The 22,125-nt window shown below is 37.2% G+C and overlaps 1 protein-coding gene across 1 annotated transcript in view; it reads right to left on the bottom strand.

Moving 5' to 3' along the window:
* CCDC50 (coiled-coil domain containing 50) overlaps positions 1-22,125 on the bottom strand; it is a 70,108-nt gene that overhangs the window by 12,158 nt on the left and 35,825 nt on the right. The window contains exons 5-10 of the mRNA XM_045811202.2: positions 16,359-16,476; positions 11,507-12,034; positions 4,720-4,835; positions 4,250-4,294; positions 4,036-4,140; positions 1,872-1,951 (exon numbers count right to left, since the gene is read on the bottom strand). Coding sequence (XP_045667158.1) covers positions 1,872-1,951; positions 4,036-4,140; positions 4,250-4,294; positions 4,720-4,835; positions 11,507-12,034; positions 16,359-16,476 — 992 coding nt within the window. The remainder of the gene's footprint in view (positions 1-1,871; positions 1,952-4,035; positions 4,141-4,249; positions 4,295-4,719; positions 4,836-11,506; positions 12,035-16,358; positions 16,477-22,125) is intronic.

Raw genomic sequence — 22,125 nt, 5'->3', positions numbered from 1 at the left:
TCTACTACTACTATCACTACACTGAAGTAAACTTCGAGACCTAGGAAGCTCCATGATTTTCAATCCTTAAATCCAACTCTTTCTGTAAAAAAAGGTAACTAAATCCACCATAATTATTAAATGTGAAGAAAGAAAAAGAAAATGTGAAAGAGGAAACTATAGACTAACCAGAAAGCATATATTCTAATACTAGTTGTACAAGTCTGTGATAATAGGCTTAATTTTTAACTATGAAATACAGATTTCATAAAATTCTCATTTTTGTTTTCTCACCTATATCTAGATCTGTATCTATACATATAATCTTTCTGTAACTGATACTTAAAGACAAATGTTCCCCTCAAGTCAAAAAAGACTTCAGTTCTACCAGTCACAGGTCACTTTCACTCATTTATAACAGCTATTTTTAATACAGGATCATTTGATTATTCATTCTTCAAAATGCCAAATATTTTTAAAGTAACTGTGACATTTCAGAAACGTGTTTTCAACTTTAATACATCTTTTTAAATAGACATTCCAGATTGGTCTATCATATCTGACGTCAAAATTATTAGCATTCTAAAGAGCCCCAAAATTTGGAAGACTGCAGAAAAACCCAAAAGATTATTTTAATTCAGTTGACTAAAGAAAACATAATAAACTATGCCTATTTGCCTACTAAGAAGAGATTAATTACTTCTTATTTTACTTGGATATTACAGGGGTGAAAATAAAGTCTGCCTTAAAAAACCTTTGACATGTGCTTAACTAAAAGTTACAAGAAGAATCAACTTTGCCCTAAGAGCCTTACAAACCTGATGTAGTTTTCTGAAGGCTATTTATCTTCTAAACGCTCAAGGGTTTAAAAATAGAATATAGTTTTGCTTTGCTTTTTTTTTTTAAGTAGGTGGGCATGGAGCCAACCTGGGGCTTGAACTCATGACCCTGAGATCAAGACCTGAGCTAAGATCAACAGTCAGGTGTTTAACTGACTGACCCACCAAGGCATCCCAAATGAATGTGGCCTTTCAAGGACACTAAATATATTCACTTTAAGTCAACAAGTCTAGCAGCTTAAGTGTGGGCAGCAAGTGGCAACAGCAGTGTATATTTTTCAATGAGATAAAAGTTAATACATATATTAATAATTAGGACCAATATTCAAAGTTTTAACAGAGTTTTCAAAATGTTAGATTTAGTGTTACTTTTGTCTTTTTGTATATAATATTCTTTCTATTCCAATCAAGTTTTGTTTTGAAAAGCAATGGAAAGCAATAAAGGACAAAAAGAAAAAAAAAGGTTACTACCCCAGAGACTTAAATATTGCCAACTTGAGGGATGAGGTAGAAAGACAGCAACTGCTCCGTTAACTATGACCCAAGACTGTTTAAGAGAAGTCCTAAAGTACATACACCATAGCCACAGCTGTTTGATCTAGTGGGATTTAGAAGAGTTGCCATGTGTCAAGTAAGTGTTTGCCAAGACTTTGAGACTCAGGCAGAAATGAGTTTAAGCACATGTAAATGTCACACACTCACCATGAAACTCAGTGAAACTTCGAAACCTGATATTTTACTAAGAAAATGGTTAAGCTTATCCCTTCTTAGCTGAGGGCAGTGAATCCAAAGACAAGAACTGGTCCTAACAAAAAACGCATCATTCTTTATACACCCTAGTTTCTGTAAAATTACAATCTTCCTGATTTGACTTGTTCAACCCAATTTAAGAATGGAAACAAAGTTTGAGAATAATCCTGCAAGACTTGATACCACCTCACAACTGCCAATTTCTTGATCTCCTCTCCAAAGAACACTCTTCTCAGATAATCCACGTCTCCTTACTCACCCCAAAGTCAAGTTCCTCACTCCCCTTTTCAGGGGGCATCTTACCGTGCTGGCCTGTCATTCTTAGGACGGTGAAGATCATCACTGTCTTTTGACTTTGAGTGTGCCGATTTAGTTGTTTTTGGCTATGGACAGAAAAGAAAAAAAAAAAGGAAAAGAGAAAGAAAAACACACAGAGAAAACAGCAAACGGAAAGACTGTTAGGTTTAGAAAATATCTAAATCATGTCAAACTCTAGTAATTTCAACTTACTTATATTCAGTTGAACAACAGTAAGATATTTTTACATATGGCCACTGAGAAATTAAAAAATTATAGTCACAAACGTATGTTGCAAGCAGTCAGCGTAGCCAGATGAGTGGGCTAACTGCACGTGAACGTGCTCCCCGACAGCAGTGTGCCTGGCTACCCATTGTTAACATAATAGCTACACAGCAGCTGACGAAAGCGTCCAGAGTCTGTGGAATGTATGTCTGTGCTCTTAAACTTATTTCCGAACATCTGACTTGGGGATGGTGATTTTCAAGCCAGGAAACTAAGGAACATTCAATCCAACCTGTGTGTGTGTGTGTGTGTGTGTGTGTTTGTGTGTGTGTAAACTAAGGAATATTCAATCCAACCTTTGTGTGTGTGTGTGTGTGTGTGTGTGTGTGTAAAGATTTTATTTATCTATTTGACAAAGAGAGAGAGCCAGTGAGACAGGGAACACGAGCAGGGGGAGTGGGAGAGGAAGAAGCAGGCTCCCAGCGGAGGAGCCCGATGCGGGGCTCAATCACAGAACGCTGGGATCACGCCATGAGCCGAAGGCAGACGCCCAACGACTGAGCCACTCAGGCGCCCCTCAATCCAACCTTTCTAAGAGAAGAACTATACCAGCACCAATGACAGAATCTAGAAATTAAAGAAGTCCTGATACTTGCTAGAAACGTGGCTTTCCTTTTTCACTTGCCTGATTTGCAATTCTTAAAAATACGTACTTCTTCATGGTTGAGCTAACAAAGAATCTGTGTAATTCCCAGGCAATTATTTGTAGCTGAAGGTACATAGCAGAAGCATTTGGGAGCCCCTGTACTAAAATGAAATACATCTGTTAAGAAAAATCCTGAAGTACTAAGAGGGTAAAAGAAGGAGAGACCTATACATAATTAACAATGCTTCCATTTGTTTTCAGACTTGACAACTGTCTAACTGAGCAACAGGAAACAGTAGAGCAATGCTATTATCATGGTTTCTACGTCCTCTTTTTCCCTCTAATCAGTGCTGAGACTGAGACAGAACCAGAGACCCAAGGGAGGAATTTGTTTGAGAGAGACAGAGAACAGTGCTAAACATCACTATGCCATGGATACACACCCTAGCTGCACCCTCTCAGACCTAGTACGAACTCCCTCCCTGAAAAACCTTTACTTTGGGAATCCTTCCTCCCTGCAACTCTGCTGTTCTTCAGCCAGCTTGACCTTGTACTTGTTAGCTGCCTACACCGTCCTGTTTGTCCTCCTAAATTATACAGTATTATGAGGAAAATGTATCTTTGTCCTTCCCTGTTAAGTCCAGAGTGCTGCACTGCCCAGAGTAACTAATGAGCAAAGTCTGTGAAACTGGAGTTGCAACCATCACGTACAACAATGACATTACTTTACAGCAGAATAAACTGTAGTCACTAACTATTTTGTCTAGTGCTTCTGATTAATGAGGGGAAGACGACAGTCCAAGCTCATGCTAGACAGTTCCTACACTCTGACATAAGCAGTAGTTGCTGGTGGTATCTGTCGGTCTACCATGGATCAAGTTAGGTCAGGGGAAGAGAAATAATGGGCACATGATGACGGATGGACAATACAAGCACACAGAGAAAGAAGAGCGAGAAAGAAAAGGCCACTTGGGAAACAGGAAAGAAAGCATGTGAAAATACTACATTCTCCTGTAAGGTAAATATCAGTAAAACTAAGATTGCTCATGACCAGAGGCTCAACTCTGATTGCTCAACCTCAACTGATCTTAAAATGAATGGAATGAGTTTTTCAATCTTAGCAGTTACCTTTTCATAGTTACTTTGAAGAATTAAGATTTTACGTAATGAAATCACTTTTGCAAATTAGATCCGTATGTGCAATACAGATAATTTGCATATCCTAAACACAGTTGCAGAACTTACCCTGAAAGCAAAGTCCCCGTTACAAAAATCAGAAAAACAATAAACAGAACTTACCTTCCAATCAGGGTCATGTTTTCTTTTGTCCAAAGATGATTTCTCCCGCTCCTTGGCCTTCTTGTAAGCTTTCTTTTCTTCAGCCATGAGAAGTCTAGCGATTTCCTAAAGAAAATCCAGTCAATACCATTGATTGCAGAGTTGTGGGCAAAAACTACTGGGACATTTCTAAAGAGTACTGGCTGAAAAGACTCATTAACCAATATGAACTCACCTCATCCTGGGCTACCTGAGCTGCTCTCATGTCCACCTGGGTAGCCTAAGGTATAGAAAATACACAAAAGGGTAATTTAATTAGAATCTATGCTGTCCATTTTAAAAAATCTTCCATAAAAATAAACTGGTACTTCAAACCAGTTGTAAATTAACATCCCCAAAGTTTAGTTGGTATACTTTCACTAGCCAGAGCAGGGGCTATTTTTATCAAATTCCACAGCAGATTACTAAAGGATTATCTCAACTCAATAACAGAAAGACAGGATATAGAATTCTGTTGCTAATGCTTACTCAGTAAGTAACACTGGACAGTCTATTCCCATTGTCTTGATTTTAACACCCATAAAAAAAGGTTATCAGTTTATCAACTCAGAGAGGTTCATTATACCTATTATATAATCTCAAGAATGATTCAATTCAAGAAAACCTAGTGATTACCACCTAAACTTCTGCATGAAATTTGCTCACCATTATTTCTTCTTCTTGCAGTTTTCTGGCAATTTCAGCATCATACCATTCCTGATCTCTGTGGGCCACTCGTGACGGAGTAGAGACAGCTTCTTTCATCCCTCTTGGCTTCATTCCTAGAACAAATCAATGTAATAAGGCAACTGCATTTGTTTTCTGGAAAGGTGCAAAACTTAAGTTTTTCTTTCGTATCTAACACTGACAATACTGCCACCACTACAGACATTCAGTGCAGGTGCACCTGCAGTAACGTTTTCCCCTAGGATTAGAAGTGGCAATGCAGATCATCCGCACATCAGAACAAAGTTACCCACACAAAACTGCCAGGCAAAAAACGCCCCTTTCACATAGCTTCAACAGCAGAAAATCACGCAATGAACTGTACGTGAGGCTTTTGCAAAACAGCAAGTGGGAAAAAAGGTGAAGTCATTGAAATTAAAAAAAAAAAGTAAAGAAAGTTACAGAGTTGGGAGTTTTAAAAAGGTTAAGCTGTCAAGGCTGGAGGAAACAAGGGTCTTCCTTCTACTTAACTCAGCCTTGCATACTCTACTTCAAAGGGAACGGAAATAGTACCACCTGGAGTTATGTGACGGTACCTGTGAGTCGACCAGTGGCTCTACCATAGCTTCGGCTCTGATGGTCAACAAACCCATTTGCTTTAGAACTTTCCTTTAGCTTTGATTAGTTCAATGTTGTTGCTAAATTTTAGGGAAGATATAAGGGGAATACCAGAGAACATAATGAACGACCTTCGATTTCTATTCCTCTGAGGGAAAAGGAACATGGGGGACTGATGGGGAATTTTGGCATTTTACTTTGAAATTTTATAAACAATATATATTCCTTTTATAACTTCTAATCAAGTGGTAACTGCTAATGTTTATTTCAAAATTGCAGATATTTCCCCCTTTGTATCCTGTATAAATTACAATTATTCAACAATGTGAATGTGTTCTTTTCAGAAGTAATAAAAATTTTTAATGCCATGAACAAGATTAACCATCTAGAAATAGTGACTTCCAGTAAATGGACTATTGAAGGGAGAAAGAAAATGTACTCCTGATTGCCTACTTCTTTGTATGAGTGGTTGTCAACTCTAGCTATACGTTAAACTCACTTGGGGTGCTTTAAAAAATAAACATAAAAATCTTTGACTCAAACCTCAAGGATTCTAATTTAAGTAGCATGGATGAGATCTGGCCTTCAGTAGTTTGGTTGATTGTTTTAAATCCTAACAGTTGATACCTGCTTGAAATTGGCATTGAAACTATTAGTTTACTGTATTATATCCATCAGAATAACCATACATTAAAACAATTTTTATCAAAATGCCTCATTACACGTGAAAAAAGGAAAGAAAAAAATACAACAAAATTCTGAGCACACGAAGAAATTTAAGTTATCTGGTGAAGTCATTCTTTGTAGAGCTTCACACCTAGCTTTGTGGTTAATCCAAAAGCCACCAACTCATTTGTCTTCCCCACAGATACAGACTATTAAACTTGGCTTTCTTAGCTTCAGGCCTATTAGCACCTGTTTATCCAGAATACAGAATCTACTTCAATTTCTCATCATCTCTAGAGCTACTGAATCTTATATTTCTGGGCTGGCCTGGGCTGCTTTAACCCAGATTTCTGAGTGGTTTGGGACAGTCAGGAAACAGAAATATTCCCAAGAGTAGACCATATTTAAATGAAATATAAACCTCCCTGAGTTATCATTAGTTTGGTCTTAAATAGAAAATGATATTTCAAGGAAAATAAATGAAATTAGATAGGGAGCTGGAATTGGACAAAGTTGGTGGAAAAGAGGTTGTGATACTATTCTCCTATCTATAGAAAACTGATACTTCTATAAGCAGCTCAAACCCTCACTGAGTCTCACAGGAAAGAGGACACTTAGGCCTTCCTCCTTCCGTTTTGCCACCAGTGAAAGAAACAACAGAGTGGGCTGTGCTCAGATTTCAACACACTAAACCTCCTCCACGCTTACTCTACACCGCAGATTCACGGAGAAAATATTTTGTTTTAGTGTCTTTCAAAGACACTTAGAAGACATTCAAATGAAACAGTCAAATGAACAGACTTAATTGGTTTGAGAGGGTGATAAGACTGTCACATCCGAGCAGTTTAAAAGGAAATAATACATAGATCAATGGAACAGAATAGAGAGCCCAGAAATAAATCTGTGCATATATGTCCAATTAATCTATGACAAAGAAGCCAAGAATATACACTGGGGAAAAGACAGTCTCTTCAATTAAATAGTACTGGGAAAACTGGACAGCTACATGCAAAAGAATGAAACTGGACTTACACTACATAAAAAAATTAACTCAAACGGGTTACAGACCTGAACATAAGTCCTGAAACCATAAAATTCTTAGAAGAAAACATAAGCTCTTAGAAATGATTTTTTTTTTTTGGATTTGACATTACAGGTAAAGGCGACAAGAGCAAAACTAAACAGTGGGACCGCATGAAACTAGAACGTTTCTACACAGCAAAGGAAACCATTAACAAAAGGAAAAGACAACCTATGAAGTGGGAGAAAATATTTACAAATTTGAAAAGAGGTTAATATCCAAAAAATATAAAGAACTCATACAACTCAATAGCGAAAAACAATCTGATTTAAAAATGGGCAGAGGTTCTGAATAAATATTTTTCCAAAGAAGACATACCGATGGCCAACAGGTACATGAAAAGGTGCTCCACATCATTAGTCATCAGGGAAATGCAAATCAAACCCACAATGAGATATCACTTTGCACCTGTTAGAATGACTATTATCAAAAAGACAAGAAATACTGAGCGTTGGTGAGGATGTGGAGAAAAGGGAACCCTTGTGCACTGTTGGTGAGAATGCAAACTGCTGCAGCCACTATGGAAAGCGATACGAAGGTTTCTCAAAAAATTAAAAATAGGACTACCATGTGATCCAGCAATTCCACTTTTGGGTATTTTTCTGAAACAAACAATAACATTAACTCAAAAAGATACATGTACCCTCGTGTTCACTGCAGCATTATTTGCAAAAGCTAAGACATGGGAAAAACCCACGTGTCCATCAACATATTAATGGATAAAGAAAATGAGGAATATATACAATGGAATATTATTGTTATAAAAAAGGACATCTTGCCATTTGTAAGAACATGGAGGGAAACTGATGGCATTATCCTAAGGGAACTAAGTCAGCCAGAGAGAAACAAATACCTTATGACCTCACGTATATAGAGACTCATAAAAAAACAAAATAAAATAAAGGAAAGCACTCATAGATATATAGAACAGACTGGGAGTTGCCAGAGGCAGAGGGTAGGGAGTAGGCAAAATGGGTGGAGGGGGTGAAAAGGCACAAACTTCCAGTTATAAAATAAATAAGCATGGTAACTATAGTTAGTAATACTGTACTGCATATTTCAAAGTTGTTAGGAGAGTACATCTTAAAGTTCTCATCACAAGAAAAAAAAAATTGTGCCTGGATGTGGTGATGAATGTTAACTAGACTTACTGTGACATTTTGCAATATATACAAATATCAAATCATTGTTTTACACCTGAAACTAATATAATGTTATATGTTAACTATACCTCAGTATGAATGAATGAATGAATGAATGAATGAATGAATGGTTAATGAGTAAGTATTTGAGGCAATACCGCTCTAAGTCCCAAATATCTAGTGGGGAAATAGTTTATTTGAACTATTGACATACCACTGGAATTTACATGTCTCACAAGCAAAAAATCTCAATACTAGATTTCTGGACTGGCAGGACTGCTCACTAAACACAGTATGGTCTGTACCAGAGGTAGAAAGACCTTGTGTAAGTATGTAAGAACTTCAGATACTACATTGGAAGGCTGTACATTTCATTACAGAAAACAGAGATGCTTTAAAAATTTTAAAAGCACAGTTAATTGAAGGAAATTAATAGAATGGCTGCCCTTATCTCAGTAGCCTAACCAATCAAAAAACTAGCTTTCAACAGACCAGGTGAGGGCCGCCTGGGTGGCTCAGTCCTTTAAGCATCTGCCTTCAGCTCGGGTCATGATCCCAGGGTCCTAGGATCGAGCCCTGAGTCAGGCTCCCTGCTCAGTGGGGAGTTGGCTTCTCCCTCTGCCCCCCACTCTGCTCTCTTGCTGTCCCTCACTCTCTCTAATAAATAAAATCTTAAAAAAAAAAAAGGGATCAGGTGAGCCACACTTAACAGCTGCACAATTCTTTTGTTTTATTTTCTTTTAGAGAGAGAGAGAGAAGGGGGGAGAGAATCCTAAGCAGGCTCCACACTCAGCACAGAGCCCAACAGGGGACTCGATCTCATGACCCTGAGATCATGACCAGAGCAGAAATCAAGTGTTGGACACCTAACTGACCTAGCCACCGAAGCGCCCCTCCACATTCAATTCTTAATCTAATCCTTGTTTGTCTTCTTTTGTTCATCATTCTCCAGTTTAAAACAAAACAACCTCCCCCCAAAAACACAAATAAAGCTAACCTTTAAATTCTGACAGAATAAGCTAAAAGAAGTACTAATATTGAAGACACGCCGATCCCAAGCTTGGGATAAGGTAAAATGTGGACTGATAGATTCTTGGATATCATGCAAGAATATTTTTTAATAAGCCAGTCTAAAGCTTGGGGCATGTGACAGCAGAAAGGTACAAATGTTTTATGGCCCTGAGAGGCTGGAAGTTTACCTACAGGAAGTAATAAGCTGCTATGATTTACTAGCTCATTAGAGACATATACCCTCAAAGGATAGGATTTTACTGTCGTTTAGAAAGTTAACTGATCTTGTATTTAACTTAGCAATTGTATTTTGCATTCCTTTTTCAACTGACTACGCAAATTCTGGTAGAACTAGTTTTTTGTCACCCTGTTAGTTTCTTCATTACTAAAATAAAACTTTGGCCTATGCTAACAACTTTAAGAACTGTGCTTTTACAAAAACAAGAACAGACACCAGCATTTAATAACTGCATTTTAATGTAATCTTCTCTTCTAGGGGGTCACAAAATCAAACGCCTAAAGTCTCTAGGAAGGTAAAATTTGTGAAGCTGGAAACAGAATGACACGTTAGCAGCACTGTAGCCATTTTAGTACCTGCCTTAGCCACACTGTTTTTTAAACCACTGTGGGGGGTGCGGGGCGGAGGGAGTTTACCCCCAATTCCAGTAGGAGGGTTGTGAATCAGTGTTTCATTTCATATTAGTTATACTCTTCCTAAGCCTGTTTAAGAAAGCCTCAAGTATAACTAAAAGCCATAAAGATTAACCAGCCCTCAGAGCATACTTCAAAAGTCAGAATCACAGAATCAGAAATGTAGAGGTAGGAGCATACCCTCCCCCATGTTAGGACTCCAACATATCTTTCTACATTTGGATACGGATAGTACAACTTACTACACAGATAGATTATATTACTGCTTCCTCTACTCCCCCACAGCTCTTTGTTCAAAGTACATTTAATTTGCAATTGTTTGTTTACATTCATTCTACTTTCTGGCTTCGACTTAATAAACCTCTGAGGCTCAGCTCTGAGCATATATCCCCGAACATAAAGCCCAAGGCAGGAATATTTTCGGCAGATACTCAATACCGTTGCTGAACTGAAGTTTCATTTTCTTTATGACCAAGTCTTTTAATAACTTAAATGACCAACATCAGAGGAAGAAATAACATGATAGAAGAAACCAACCAAATCATCCTGAATCTGCAACCTAGATACCAGTTCCCAGACCTAGAAGTAGAGGCAGGCTGGGCAGTGATAAGGAAGAAAGTAAGAACAGATGTCTCCATGGTACTCCCCAATAACCCTCACGTCTCTGTAAAACTTCGGCAAGAGTAAAACAGAACCAGGGAGAGGAGTATGGTCTAAGTACAACCTACAGGGGTAGAACCACAAGGAAAACATCACGACAGCAGTTTCCAGATAAGAACAGAGAGAACCATTACTGTGTCAATGAAGGACGTCAGAGTTAAGCCTCAGAGACGCCAGATATTTGAGGCTCAAGTCTAACAGTCACCTCATTCCAAACAAACTCCAAGAACGTACCTGATACTGACGTTTCAAAACAGCAACCGCAGCCTTAGAGTCGAAGACGGTTACAGCTTAGAAAGGAACTTAAGCCAATGGTCTTCCAACTTTAAGTACAGGTCTAAAACAAGTCCAAATCACCAGGAGAAACTACAGAGGTGATCATAGGAGATCCAGAAAGCTGCCTCTTTGGGAAACAGCCCAGCTGATTCTGACAAAAATAGCCTTAGGCCCACAATTAGAAATATGCTGTTATAAGAGACTGCCTATTTAATCTCTCACTTTACAAATGGGAAAGATGAGATTAAGAGAAGCTGGTACTTCCAGCCTGGTTGGTTTTCTAGTTAGGCAACTACTACGAAGACAGTGTCAACACATCTGACTTACAACCAGAAATTCAGGAGCTTTGATTTGGTATCCGATTCTTTGGTAGACAGTCTCAGCAAATGAAGAGCTGTATCTGGGATAGGCACCTCCACTGCAATCTGGGGCTGAAAGGACTTTGTAAGGAATTGGTGTATTTTCTTAGAAGGCAGTAGGAGAAAGGTACAAACACTTTTCCTCCGAGTATAAACTTGATATTAAGTAGATACCTTTTATAATATTTGGCTCCAGGATTTATTTTAAAGCCATGAGTACAAACTAGAGAGAAAGAATAGGTTGCTTAAGATGCTTATTAAATACATTCGCTTGTATGCATATACATGATACCAGGACTTTCGAGGTGACTGTCCTTTATTACCTGTGTCATGGAGCTGGAGCTGTTCCTCACTTTCTGAGAAGGGAGGAGTCCTGGGCCTGTGTTTCCTTTCTCTGTGCTCACCTTGCCCATGGTCCCTCCCATATACAGCTTCCTTGCAATGAAGCCCTGCTTTCTGTGAAGACTTGGGTGAAAGTCGGTCTTGGTGTCTGGACTGTTTTTCCCAATTCCGAGTCCGATGGCTACTGTTAGCCTCCCCGTCTTCAAATCCAGTACTCAGAAACACCTCACCACTGATCTTGGGAAGCGGAGGTCTCCGAAGTCTCTCAGGATCAGACCGTTTCCTTTCACGCTGCTCAGTGTCAATTTGGGAACTGGCCCTCACTTTGCCCAAGCTACAGGATGACAGAAATTTCCCTGATGAACAATGATCTTCTAGTTCTTCCGAGTTCTCCACTGGATGTTTGGGTTTCTTGTTCCTTTGCTTCACAGTGTTTCCATCACTTTGGAGTCTACATGACCTTGAGACTCCAGAACCCAATTCCCTTGCCCTCCTTGACTGTGGCTGGTCTGAGTGGAAGTGGAGGGATGTGAAAAATAGAAATGCAGGTTAACTTAATGAGAGTATGAACTTACTATGCAGGAAAGACAGGGCCCAAGTTTAAGGTATTTTAAAATGGAGAAGACTACTTTTTCAACTTAACAAACTGCTAAGAGGGGACAGGCATTTATTGGAGTGGTCCGTGCATACGTGAAGGATTCTGGGTACCCAGTCAAAAGTGTAAAAGACTAAAACAAAATTATGTGAAATAAATTTTGATTGATTTGAGCTTGATTATGATTAGGGAGTTAATACAGTACTTCAATATTTGCCAATAACAAAAACCATAGCCACTCAATGTTAAATTCTACTTAATAAAACTAATTTGAAACTACTATGGGGAGAAAATAGGGCTTGAGGGAGTCTTATAAAACAGAAAACAACTAAGCTTGGTAATAACTAAGTTTTCTAGGATGAGGCTTTCAAATATTCTTATTGGAAATGACAATAAATCTTTACCAGAATGTTGCTAGTTTCCCTTTAGTTTGGAGAAATGACCCAGGTTTTAGTATTTCCCTACTCTCTCCCAGAGCCATGCAGTTCAATGTGGAAGAGGACGGAATAGAGAATTTTAAGTGAGTAAATGACACTGTTATCTTTAGATAACTCTGCTCCAAAACTTCCTTAATTTTAGCAGAGGAAAAAATTAAAAAGGGGTGCCATAACAAAATACAGGAAAAGGAGGCACTTCCATCCCTACATTCATTTCAAAAAACTTTATGATACTGTATTCTTTGTATAAAAATACAGTGTGTGCTAACTATACAAGTTCCTAAACGTCACGCAAAACAGCACAAAGAAGGGTGCTTTTGTTAGGTTTCACCGAGGCACGAGCATACTATGAAAACGAAGGAAGGACATTACTATGCACTTGCAAGGCATATTTATTCAACATTTTCTAAGACTCCTAGTACATTCTGTAATAAAAACACATCTTAATGCCACAGAAAACTCCTAAGTTAGCTAAGATACGTTCCCTGTTGAAATTACCCAATTGCTGAATTGCACTTGAAACAGCTACCCCAATTTGATGGGATGTAAAGGAAATAATGGACTATATATTTCCTTAATTTTTAGGGGTTTTGTTTCATTTTTTCTTAGGTTTGTTACTGTTAATTGAATAAAGGAACAGAGGAAGGGGAGATATGTGCTAAATGTATCACTGATGTCATAAGATTTCTCAAAAACTTCAAATTGTTTCCTCTTGAGCTTTCCAGAAGAAAAGGCAATTTGCTCAAAGATGACATCTAAATTAAAATCTGTCTTCTAAAAAGTTTACAAAATTATCCTGCAGAATTTTTTATTAAATTTATTTTTTACGTAAGAGTGAAACAGAATAATTACTCTCTATGATAAAGAAGTACCTATTCTTTTACCAAACTATTATTTTAAGTATATCTTGACAATTGAGAAAGAATCAATTGACTACTACTGTGAATTATTAATATAATATTGACTCGCTACTTAAATCTTCACCACATCCAGGGAACAATGGTTTAGTGTTAATACCAGTGTTCCCACAGAGAGCTGCATGAATGAAGTCTGATTTCCAGCCCCCAAAAAACAAGAAGGGCTTTGTTTCTGACATGGATATGTGAGGCTATGATTGTTTTGTTGTTGTTTTTAATTCTTTCTAAAAAGTTAACTGATATTAGTACTTCTACTTTATGTAAGCGTGCTCCAAGAATTAGAACAGAGCTGTCACTATACTTCCACAGAGTTGACAGAAAAAAAATATATGTTGTCTAGTTCACTTGTGATATCTTTAAACCTGGGAAAGAAAAAAGACTGGGGTATGGGAATCTGAATCCTTTGAAACCCTATCCAGTTAAGGACTGAGACTTGTATGTTTCTTCAGACCAAGTTATTTGGCAAATATAATTAACTTATAGCCAATGCATATACATTTATATGCACACATACATATATATACACATTTTATTTGTGTGCTTCCATGTTTGTCTTTCAAAATATGATGATTTTTGTACAGATATGCACGATATTGTTATACACACATAAGACTGATATGTGTATAAATAATAGTACTTTAGAGTTTAATTCCTCACCAAAATTACATTATTTGATCTTCTCAACATCCACGTGAAGGATGTATTTTAAGCTCTCCATTTTACAGATGAGAAAAAGGTTTAGTGTGATTACAGTAGATAACTTCCCAACATTCCAATTGTTCTAAGGAAGGGATGGAACTTGAACTAAGGTCTTACAACTCCAAAGACCATGACTTCAAAAAAAAAAAAATTATTAATATGCCTATGATACAGGTATGGCGTTGAAAGAAAAACACGGATTCACAAATGAACAAAACATACACCATTTCAGCTGATATAAATCTGACATATGTTTTAGATAATTTCAGATTTGCAGAAAATCTATAAATCATCATTTTTAAGATTTAAGCTTAAGTAAAATAAAAACTAAAGAGAAAACCACTTCTATAATGATCTACTTTAATTATTATGTAATTAAGGCAAAATCATAGTATACACAAATACAGAGAAGTACAATTAGATAATATCCCTATGTGTTGGGAAAAGACCACTGCAAAGGACACAAGGATTACACTTTGTGCATATGAGCTGAATTATAATGTGGTTTCTATGGAACTCAACTTGGTCTAACTCAAAGGCAAATGAATGAGGATCACACATGTTCAGCAATCTACAAACTCTCAACAACAACACAACTGAAGAAGAATTCTAATATTTATATGCATATGCTCAGAGGGTCACAACTTCACGATTTTTTTTTTTTTTACTTTAAGGTGTCCCTGAAAAACCACTGAATTCTTAATATATTCTCCTGCCCCAGAGGATGACAGTACTCTGGCTAAAACAACCAGATTTGAGTCCCTATTGAAATTAGTCTAAGGTTTTAACAGAGGAAGGCCAAAATTAATACTTTAGTATACTTAATTACTTGCCATCCTAATGTTTTCATAGACTTAATAGTTTTAAACAGTTACTTTTATTTGCAGTGAACATGATTCCAGAGCAGAAATAAAAATGAAAACAAATGAAAAACACCAGAGCACATTTCTAAGCTTTTAATTAAAGCTGAAGAATAAACTCTTTACCTTCTGGTCTCTAGCACAGAAAATATATGGCAATATATATATATATTTTTTTCTTTTTAAATGATGTAATACATGATTTCATTAGAAAAACCAGCATAAGGAAAATGGCTATCAAAAAAGAGCTGAGCATTTTACATATGGAAGAAGAGCACAAACAAATACAGAATCAACCTGCTTCTTAATTCAATAGAGCTGAGCTCTACTGATAATAAATTTAGAGCATGACGGCAAGATTGTACTCAACTATAATAATCCTAGCATCTATATATGCATTCCTTTCCTTCTACTCATCAAAGACAAATACCTACTTCCCTTTACAATGAAATTATAGAGAAGTAATTGATAATTAGCTCATAAGGGCCTTGTAGATCATTGACCTCAATATCTTTACTCTCTAGAAGATGGTTTAGGCTTTATTTAGTTGTTATCGTAAGTCTGGTCTCCAAGCTGAACTACAATAAACACTGATACTAGAATTATAAGAAATGTCTTTCCTTTGACACATCTTTAAAAAAGATGGAACGATACTTGCAAATACTCGTTTCCCAACACACTTTTAAGATAAAGAATCACCAGCACCACAATTGCCACCACAATGCCATCACCAGCACCACACTGCAAAAGCAGGCACTAGAGAAGAGAAATTCGAAAGGGCCTTCTCGCCCTCAGGAATTTTTCCATATGGCAATCGAATAGCAAGAAAGCATCAAGGACAAATAATGAATACAGTATCTCAGAATTAATTTTGTCATCAGCACACATACTTATTGGCCTATGCTTGAAACACAAGAGGCACGGAAAGCAGCTTTGTTACCCAACTGACGTATGATGTACCATCTTCATTATTCATGGCACTGTGCTGCTTCGGACACTCTGCCCAAACTCCTTGAGAAAGATCAAGCCCAGAGACTCACCCCCATTTTCTACACCCCAGTTTATGTGCTTAGAATGTAGTACAGCATTCCAAGTGGTTTCAGCACAACAGAATGCATGTCAAATCTTACAAAACCACAGTTGTTTTAACAGCCATAAAAATAGCTCTGGTCATTTAACTAAGGAACAGATGAACTCATTAGATTCTGGGAGAATTTGGCCACAAATCCACACAGGCCCTGAGGTCACTCTACAGACAAATTTAAAGGGGTGTGTCTTATGGTTGAGTCTGAGGACAGAGTAAATCATAATGAAGCCATTGTTACCTCCATTTTCATAATAGTAACTATCTCCATAAGCACTGGATCCAGAGGACTCTGGAAAGTGTTTCTTTCGCTTTTTCTCTTCCTGTAACTCCTTTTCTTGCAAAAGGCGAGCTATGTCCTGCAAGTAGAGAGAGAATGCTAATCATTATTACCAGAGAATGAACAAACCTTTTACAATGGAACAGATTCCATCCACTAGTCCTACAAGGCAGTGATTTGATATTCCACTGCCAAGCTTTTGTGGGCTCTGTCCATAGCTTTTCAGACTTTCTGGCATTAAGTTCACACTATTCAAATGCCACACATAATTGCTTACCGGGAGTGGCTCAAGATCCAGATGAACAAAAAAGGCTTTTTTTTTTTAATTGAAATTTAAATCTAACTCAATCTGGAGACATACAAACCTAGTATTCCTAAAGCTGGTCATACAACAGAATTTTTTAAATACTTATTTGGGGGACCTTTTTCCAAGATGATGATTCAGTAAGCATGGATGGAGAAGAGTGTAGTAATCTACGAAACTATAAATTGTATGTATAATTTAATTTTAGGACTTTATAAAAGAATTCTTCAGCTGATTCTGATTTAGCTTTGCATTAGAGTATCACTGTCTTAAATGAAAAAGAGAACACAATATTCTTTCTGTCTCCCCCTTGCTCCACCTCCAGGCAGGTTTTTAGCAGTTACTGAGTGAGGAATAACATGCTGATCCTGCCCCCCAAAAGACTGCCATCATCGTATGAAAACAAAGGCATGTGCAAGTAACTATAATACAATTCAATCATAAATGCCTCAAAAAGAGGGTAAAAGTGTCAATGTGAGTGCAGAAAGGGCAAATCTTATTTCTGCTTAAGTGAATTAGTGCAAGTGTTGGCATTTGCGTTAGGTTTTGAATAAAGAACTGGATTCCAATAGGCAAAGTAAGGAGGGAGAACCACCTCAGAAATAATATGAATGTTTTAATGGGCAACAACCAACAGTCCATTAGAACACAGGAGGTGGGGTGTTACAGAGAAAGGTGAGGCTAGAAAAACACTCTGAGACTGGATCATAGGCACTCCTTACACACAGTCTCAACAATTCTGGAGTCTACAGTGGAAGGGATGAAGGGTTACTAAAGATTTTGAGCTAGACAGTGACAGTACTCTGAATCTGAAGCTTATTTCCATGAAAGACCCACAAAACAGCACATAAACTTTGTTCCATGTACACTTTTTTGGAAAAAAGGTCCCTAGGTATCACCAGATTCTTAAAGACCAAATAGGCAACAGCATTTACTGGTGAAAAATAACAATCAAAGGTAGTTTGAGGTGCTTACTTTATATTTATAATAAGGAATACAAGAACTGCTTAGATGCTGATATAAATTTTGAAGCAAGAATTCATTACTACTCTCCCTTTTGTAATTTTCCAAATAAATCAAAATAAAGAATATACTAAGACTGGAAGGCAAACTTCAAAAAAAATTCATCTGAATGAATCAATTACTTTCATGTCAGTGTAGAAACATGACGGATGACACAGCTAGGTAAATCAGCAATGATTATCCCCACACACTCAGCTTTTAATGTTCACCAAAATGGCCTTACAAATCTGACCTTATGTTAAATGAATACCTAAATTCAAACTTATGAATATACTATTAACTGTCTTTAACTGATTTCTATGCTGGAAGCTTCTCATAAATTTTTGTGCAAGGTATGCATACTTTTCTACCTATCAACTACTCAATCGTCTCTCTCTCTATATGTACATATATATACGTACACACATACACACATACACATATCTATAGATATACACATCATAGCTACATATACATATCTATTTATACACACACATTACTAGTCAATCTTAAAGTCAAATGTCTTGATTCTTTAATGCATAATTTTAATCAATCTATTACCAGGTATAGCCCTGTGCCAGGTTCATCATATTTGATGCCTTATAAAGTAATGTATCAACCAGTTCAAGAGGGAGAAGTAGGTAACCTGTTCACCCAAAGCTAGTATTATTATAGTAGAGTTTCCCAAATCCCCATACTTCTTATTGCAGAATAGGAAGAAAATGCAAAACTTCCCTGAGTTGTCATGTTTACTAAGCACTAACACTATAAATGGTTTGCTTTACGGGACACAAGAAATTTCCCTTGCTGTACTGGAGTAAAAATATAAAGGAAAATAACCAGGTCCAACTGCCAGCAGAAATGGTTAAATTAAACTATGCTTTAGAGACCTTATACTTGCTTTCCCACTACTGAATTTTGTCCTAATGAATACACAGTAACAAGCCGTGTTCTCAGTGTGAAGAACCAGGAAAGAAACAAGGATGATGCCCCTTCTTGACTATGCATTAGTGAGTCAAAGAAAGTGCTTTTCATCAAGGAAAATAACAGTCATGCACCTTAGCACCCAAACCTGTTGCTCTTTTAAGCTCTCAGCTCTTTTTTGAGTAAGCTGCCACTGGCTGAGAGGAAGGCCGCCGAGTCTTGATGAGGAAAAGGATCAGGGCCTCACTGACAAGTGACTGCCGTGTTAGGGCTGTGGCTTCGCCCAAGTGCGTGCCCCTCCCCACTTCCCGGCATTCCTGTGCACTGCCTTCGGGGAGGTGATTTCAGGAGAAAGAACTTCCCCTGAAACAAACTAAAGATGGCAATTAGCCATGATGCTGGGTGCAGCTTAGTCACCCGCGACATAAACAACCTCCTTGGTCCTCTTCAGCTTCCTTCCTGTTAAAGGTTAGTCTAGAACAGCATTTCCAAAGCTCTGTTCCTGAGAATGCTAGTCTCTAAACGTTCTTCAAAAAACACAAAGCACTCAGTGGAAAGCATGCATCACATCTAAGTCTTAAAATGCACATTAGCCTAATTTAAAACTTTGGTAAACGAAATCTGTTACCTTCCTATACCCTAAATATACTCAAATTTCTTTTGAGAAAGAAGCTTTTTACACAAAAAGTATAAACCTTATGGAATTGTTTCACAAAACATAACTTGAGAAAACAAATCTAAAAGAACTCATAAGCCCTTCTGAAGTCATTTTCAATTATTTTTTAATTAATCATATTAATCAGGTAGGCTTACTTTGGGCTCATGTGTTAAAAAACAAAAAACAAAATAGAAAAACCGCTCCAAATTTAGAAGACTCTCTGGTAAATACATTTATCAGAATGAAAATTCACCACTGTACCCAAATCTTGAAAATTTGAAACTGTGAGCATAAGACAGAACACTGTTAAGGATCTCTAGATGCTAGGGAAAAAGTCATTATAATAAAAACATAGTTTTATTGATTGCCTTCAACAGGCCAAACATTCTCCTGTAGAGAAACAGGATACGTGGTCAATATTCTCAAAGTTCTTACCTATTAAGTTTTAGAAGAAAAAGGATTAGCATAATTTAAGACATGCAAAAGGTGAGTGCTCTGAAAGAGGCATTATCACAAATAAAGCACAGTGGAGCCCAGAGGAGCCTAACACATCATTCCCGAGTAGATGACAAATTACTAAGCTCCTGGGGCGCCTGGGTGACTCGGTGGGTTGAGTGTCCAACTCTTGATTTCAGCTCAGGTCATGATCTTGGGGTCCTGAGACTGAGCCCTGCACCAGGCTCCACACTCAGTGGGGAGTCTTCTTGGGGTTCTCTCTCTCCCTTCCCTCTGTCCCACCCCCTGCTCGTACTATGTCTCTCTCTTTCAAATAAATAAACAATTTTTAAAAAAAAAAATTACTAAACTATTATGTTGGATTCCTTAGGCTATTTTTTTGGTTTATATGATTTTTATATCAGGGTTACTTCTCCCTGAAACTTTCCATTTCTATTCCTCAATGGTAGTGGGTTTCAAAATGAGGAAACCTTTGGCATAAAAACAATCGAGGAAATCTAAAAATGTGATTGTCAAATGACTATTGGAAAGAAAGAAAAAAAAAAGAAAGCCATTCCATTAGAGCGCTACACTTCTTTATCAACTAGCAATTAATATCTAATTCAGTAGGGAACTCATAACAGGCATAATCTTCAGAGGGTTGTAAGACCAGAAAACATACCACATCTATGGATGTAAAAACATCAATACGACTGAGGTAAGAAGAGAGAATTTTCTCAACCAAAACCCTTCCACTCATTTCCCCTTTCTGGCCATATATATATAATCTTATTTTTAAAGTACCAAAACATAGGGCATTTTTTTAGTAGCTAAAATGTATTGCTATTTGAGCTATGCTCTAAATATTACCAACTTACATAAATATTCTTTTAGAACATGAAATTCTAATCACTTTAAGAATGTTATGAAAAAGTACTATGGTTCACACTAGATTAATTTTTAATGTAAACTGGTTACTAAGTCTATCCCTGAACAGTTCATATTATAAATGGCTTCAAACTGTTGGACTAGTGCCACAGACTTTTCATAACACGGTCATGTTAGTGTTTACTTAAGCAAAAAAAAGAAAAAAGAAAGAAAAAAAAAAGAAAAAGAAAAAAAAAGTTTTGCCCTAAAATAGTTGCACATTCACATATATTTGGACCTAGGTTCAAATGACACATATGTGTATCTATAGATATTCACACATACACAAACACGCACACATATGCTCAAGAGTTTTATTTAAAAATAACTTCAATCAACTAAATACACATTCCTGAGCTTTATGAAACAACAATGACAAATGCTTATGCTGTAACCAAAGAAAATGATCCCAGTGGAATTAGCCCACTTTTCTTAGTTACAAACTCATGTAGTCCAGTATTCCCAAAGGCTACAACCCTGCTTCAACACGAGCCTAGAGAGAAACGCAACTACTATAGTCACACTATGTAAAAAAGTTAAAAAAAAAAAAAAAAGAAGAAGAAGAAGAAAGGGGGAAAGGAAGAAAGAAAGGGAGGGAAGGAGGAAAGATGGGGAAAAAATAAGAAAAAAGAAAGAGGAGGGGAAAGTAGGAGAGAAGCAGGAGAGGGGTGGCTACAATGCTGGTAAGAATATTAAAGATCTTTCTTTCTCTTTCCTTCCTTCTTTTTTTTTTTTTTTAAACTTTTCTACATCTGTCTCACTGCATGGAAATGCTAATTTCCTTACATCTGTGCTCTGTTAGAAAGCACAATAAAATTGCACCATAACAAAACCAGAAATGGTAATTCACCCACACAGAGTTGTATAACTTCTCACGTACTATGTTGTTCAGGAAAAATACTCTGCCCCAAGAGGAAAGAGGCCTTGGATTCTACATCTGGTTGTTTGGGGGGTTATAAACTACTGAAGAGAGTTGACCCCAAAAATCTTTGAAAATGAGATCTGGGTGAAAATCCAGAGGGGAATTTTCCACAGCCCTGCTGTTCAGTAAGAACTTACCAGCTAAGCAGACTCCACAAGGAAAAAGAAGAGCACAGACAGAGAAAATTTTAAAAAAGAATTAGGACAGTTCATGAGTAACAGGCAATGTTTTTTTTAAGAGTTGGCCAGAAAAACTTCCACTATTATCTCATCTCAGTCTCAGTCTCCTCTGAGAGGCACAGGTACTAAAATAAACAAATATGCATTATCATACATTCTTCAGTGACAAGCTCTACTACTGCAAATTTTGTTCATTTAATATTAATAACATTACCAGTCAGCTGAGAGCCCTATCTTTTGGTAAGAGAATATCTGGGCACGGTAGGCATCTTCTAATCTAAGGCATCAGCTGGAAAGTCAAAGAGTCTGAATGGAGTTTTTAAGGCTAGTATCAGGAAATCTCATCAACTGGATTTCTCCTTTAATCTCTCCACTGC

This window comes from Ursus americanus, chromosome 4 (genome assembly GCF_024610735.1).
Source record: "Ursus americanus isolate L20-20 chromosome 4, mUrsAme1.1.p, whole genome shotgun sequence".
Lineage (NCBI taxonomy): Eukaryota > Metazoa > Chordata > Mammalia > Carnivora > Ursidae > Ursus > Ursus americanus.
Note: the sequence above shows the minus strand (reverse complement) of the source record. Positions and strands in the feature narration are given on the sequence as shown.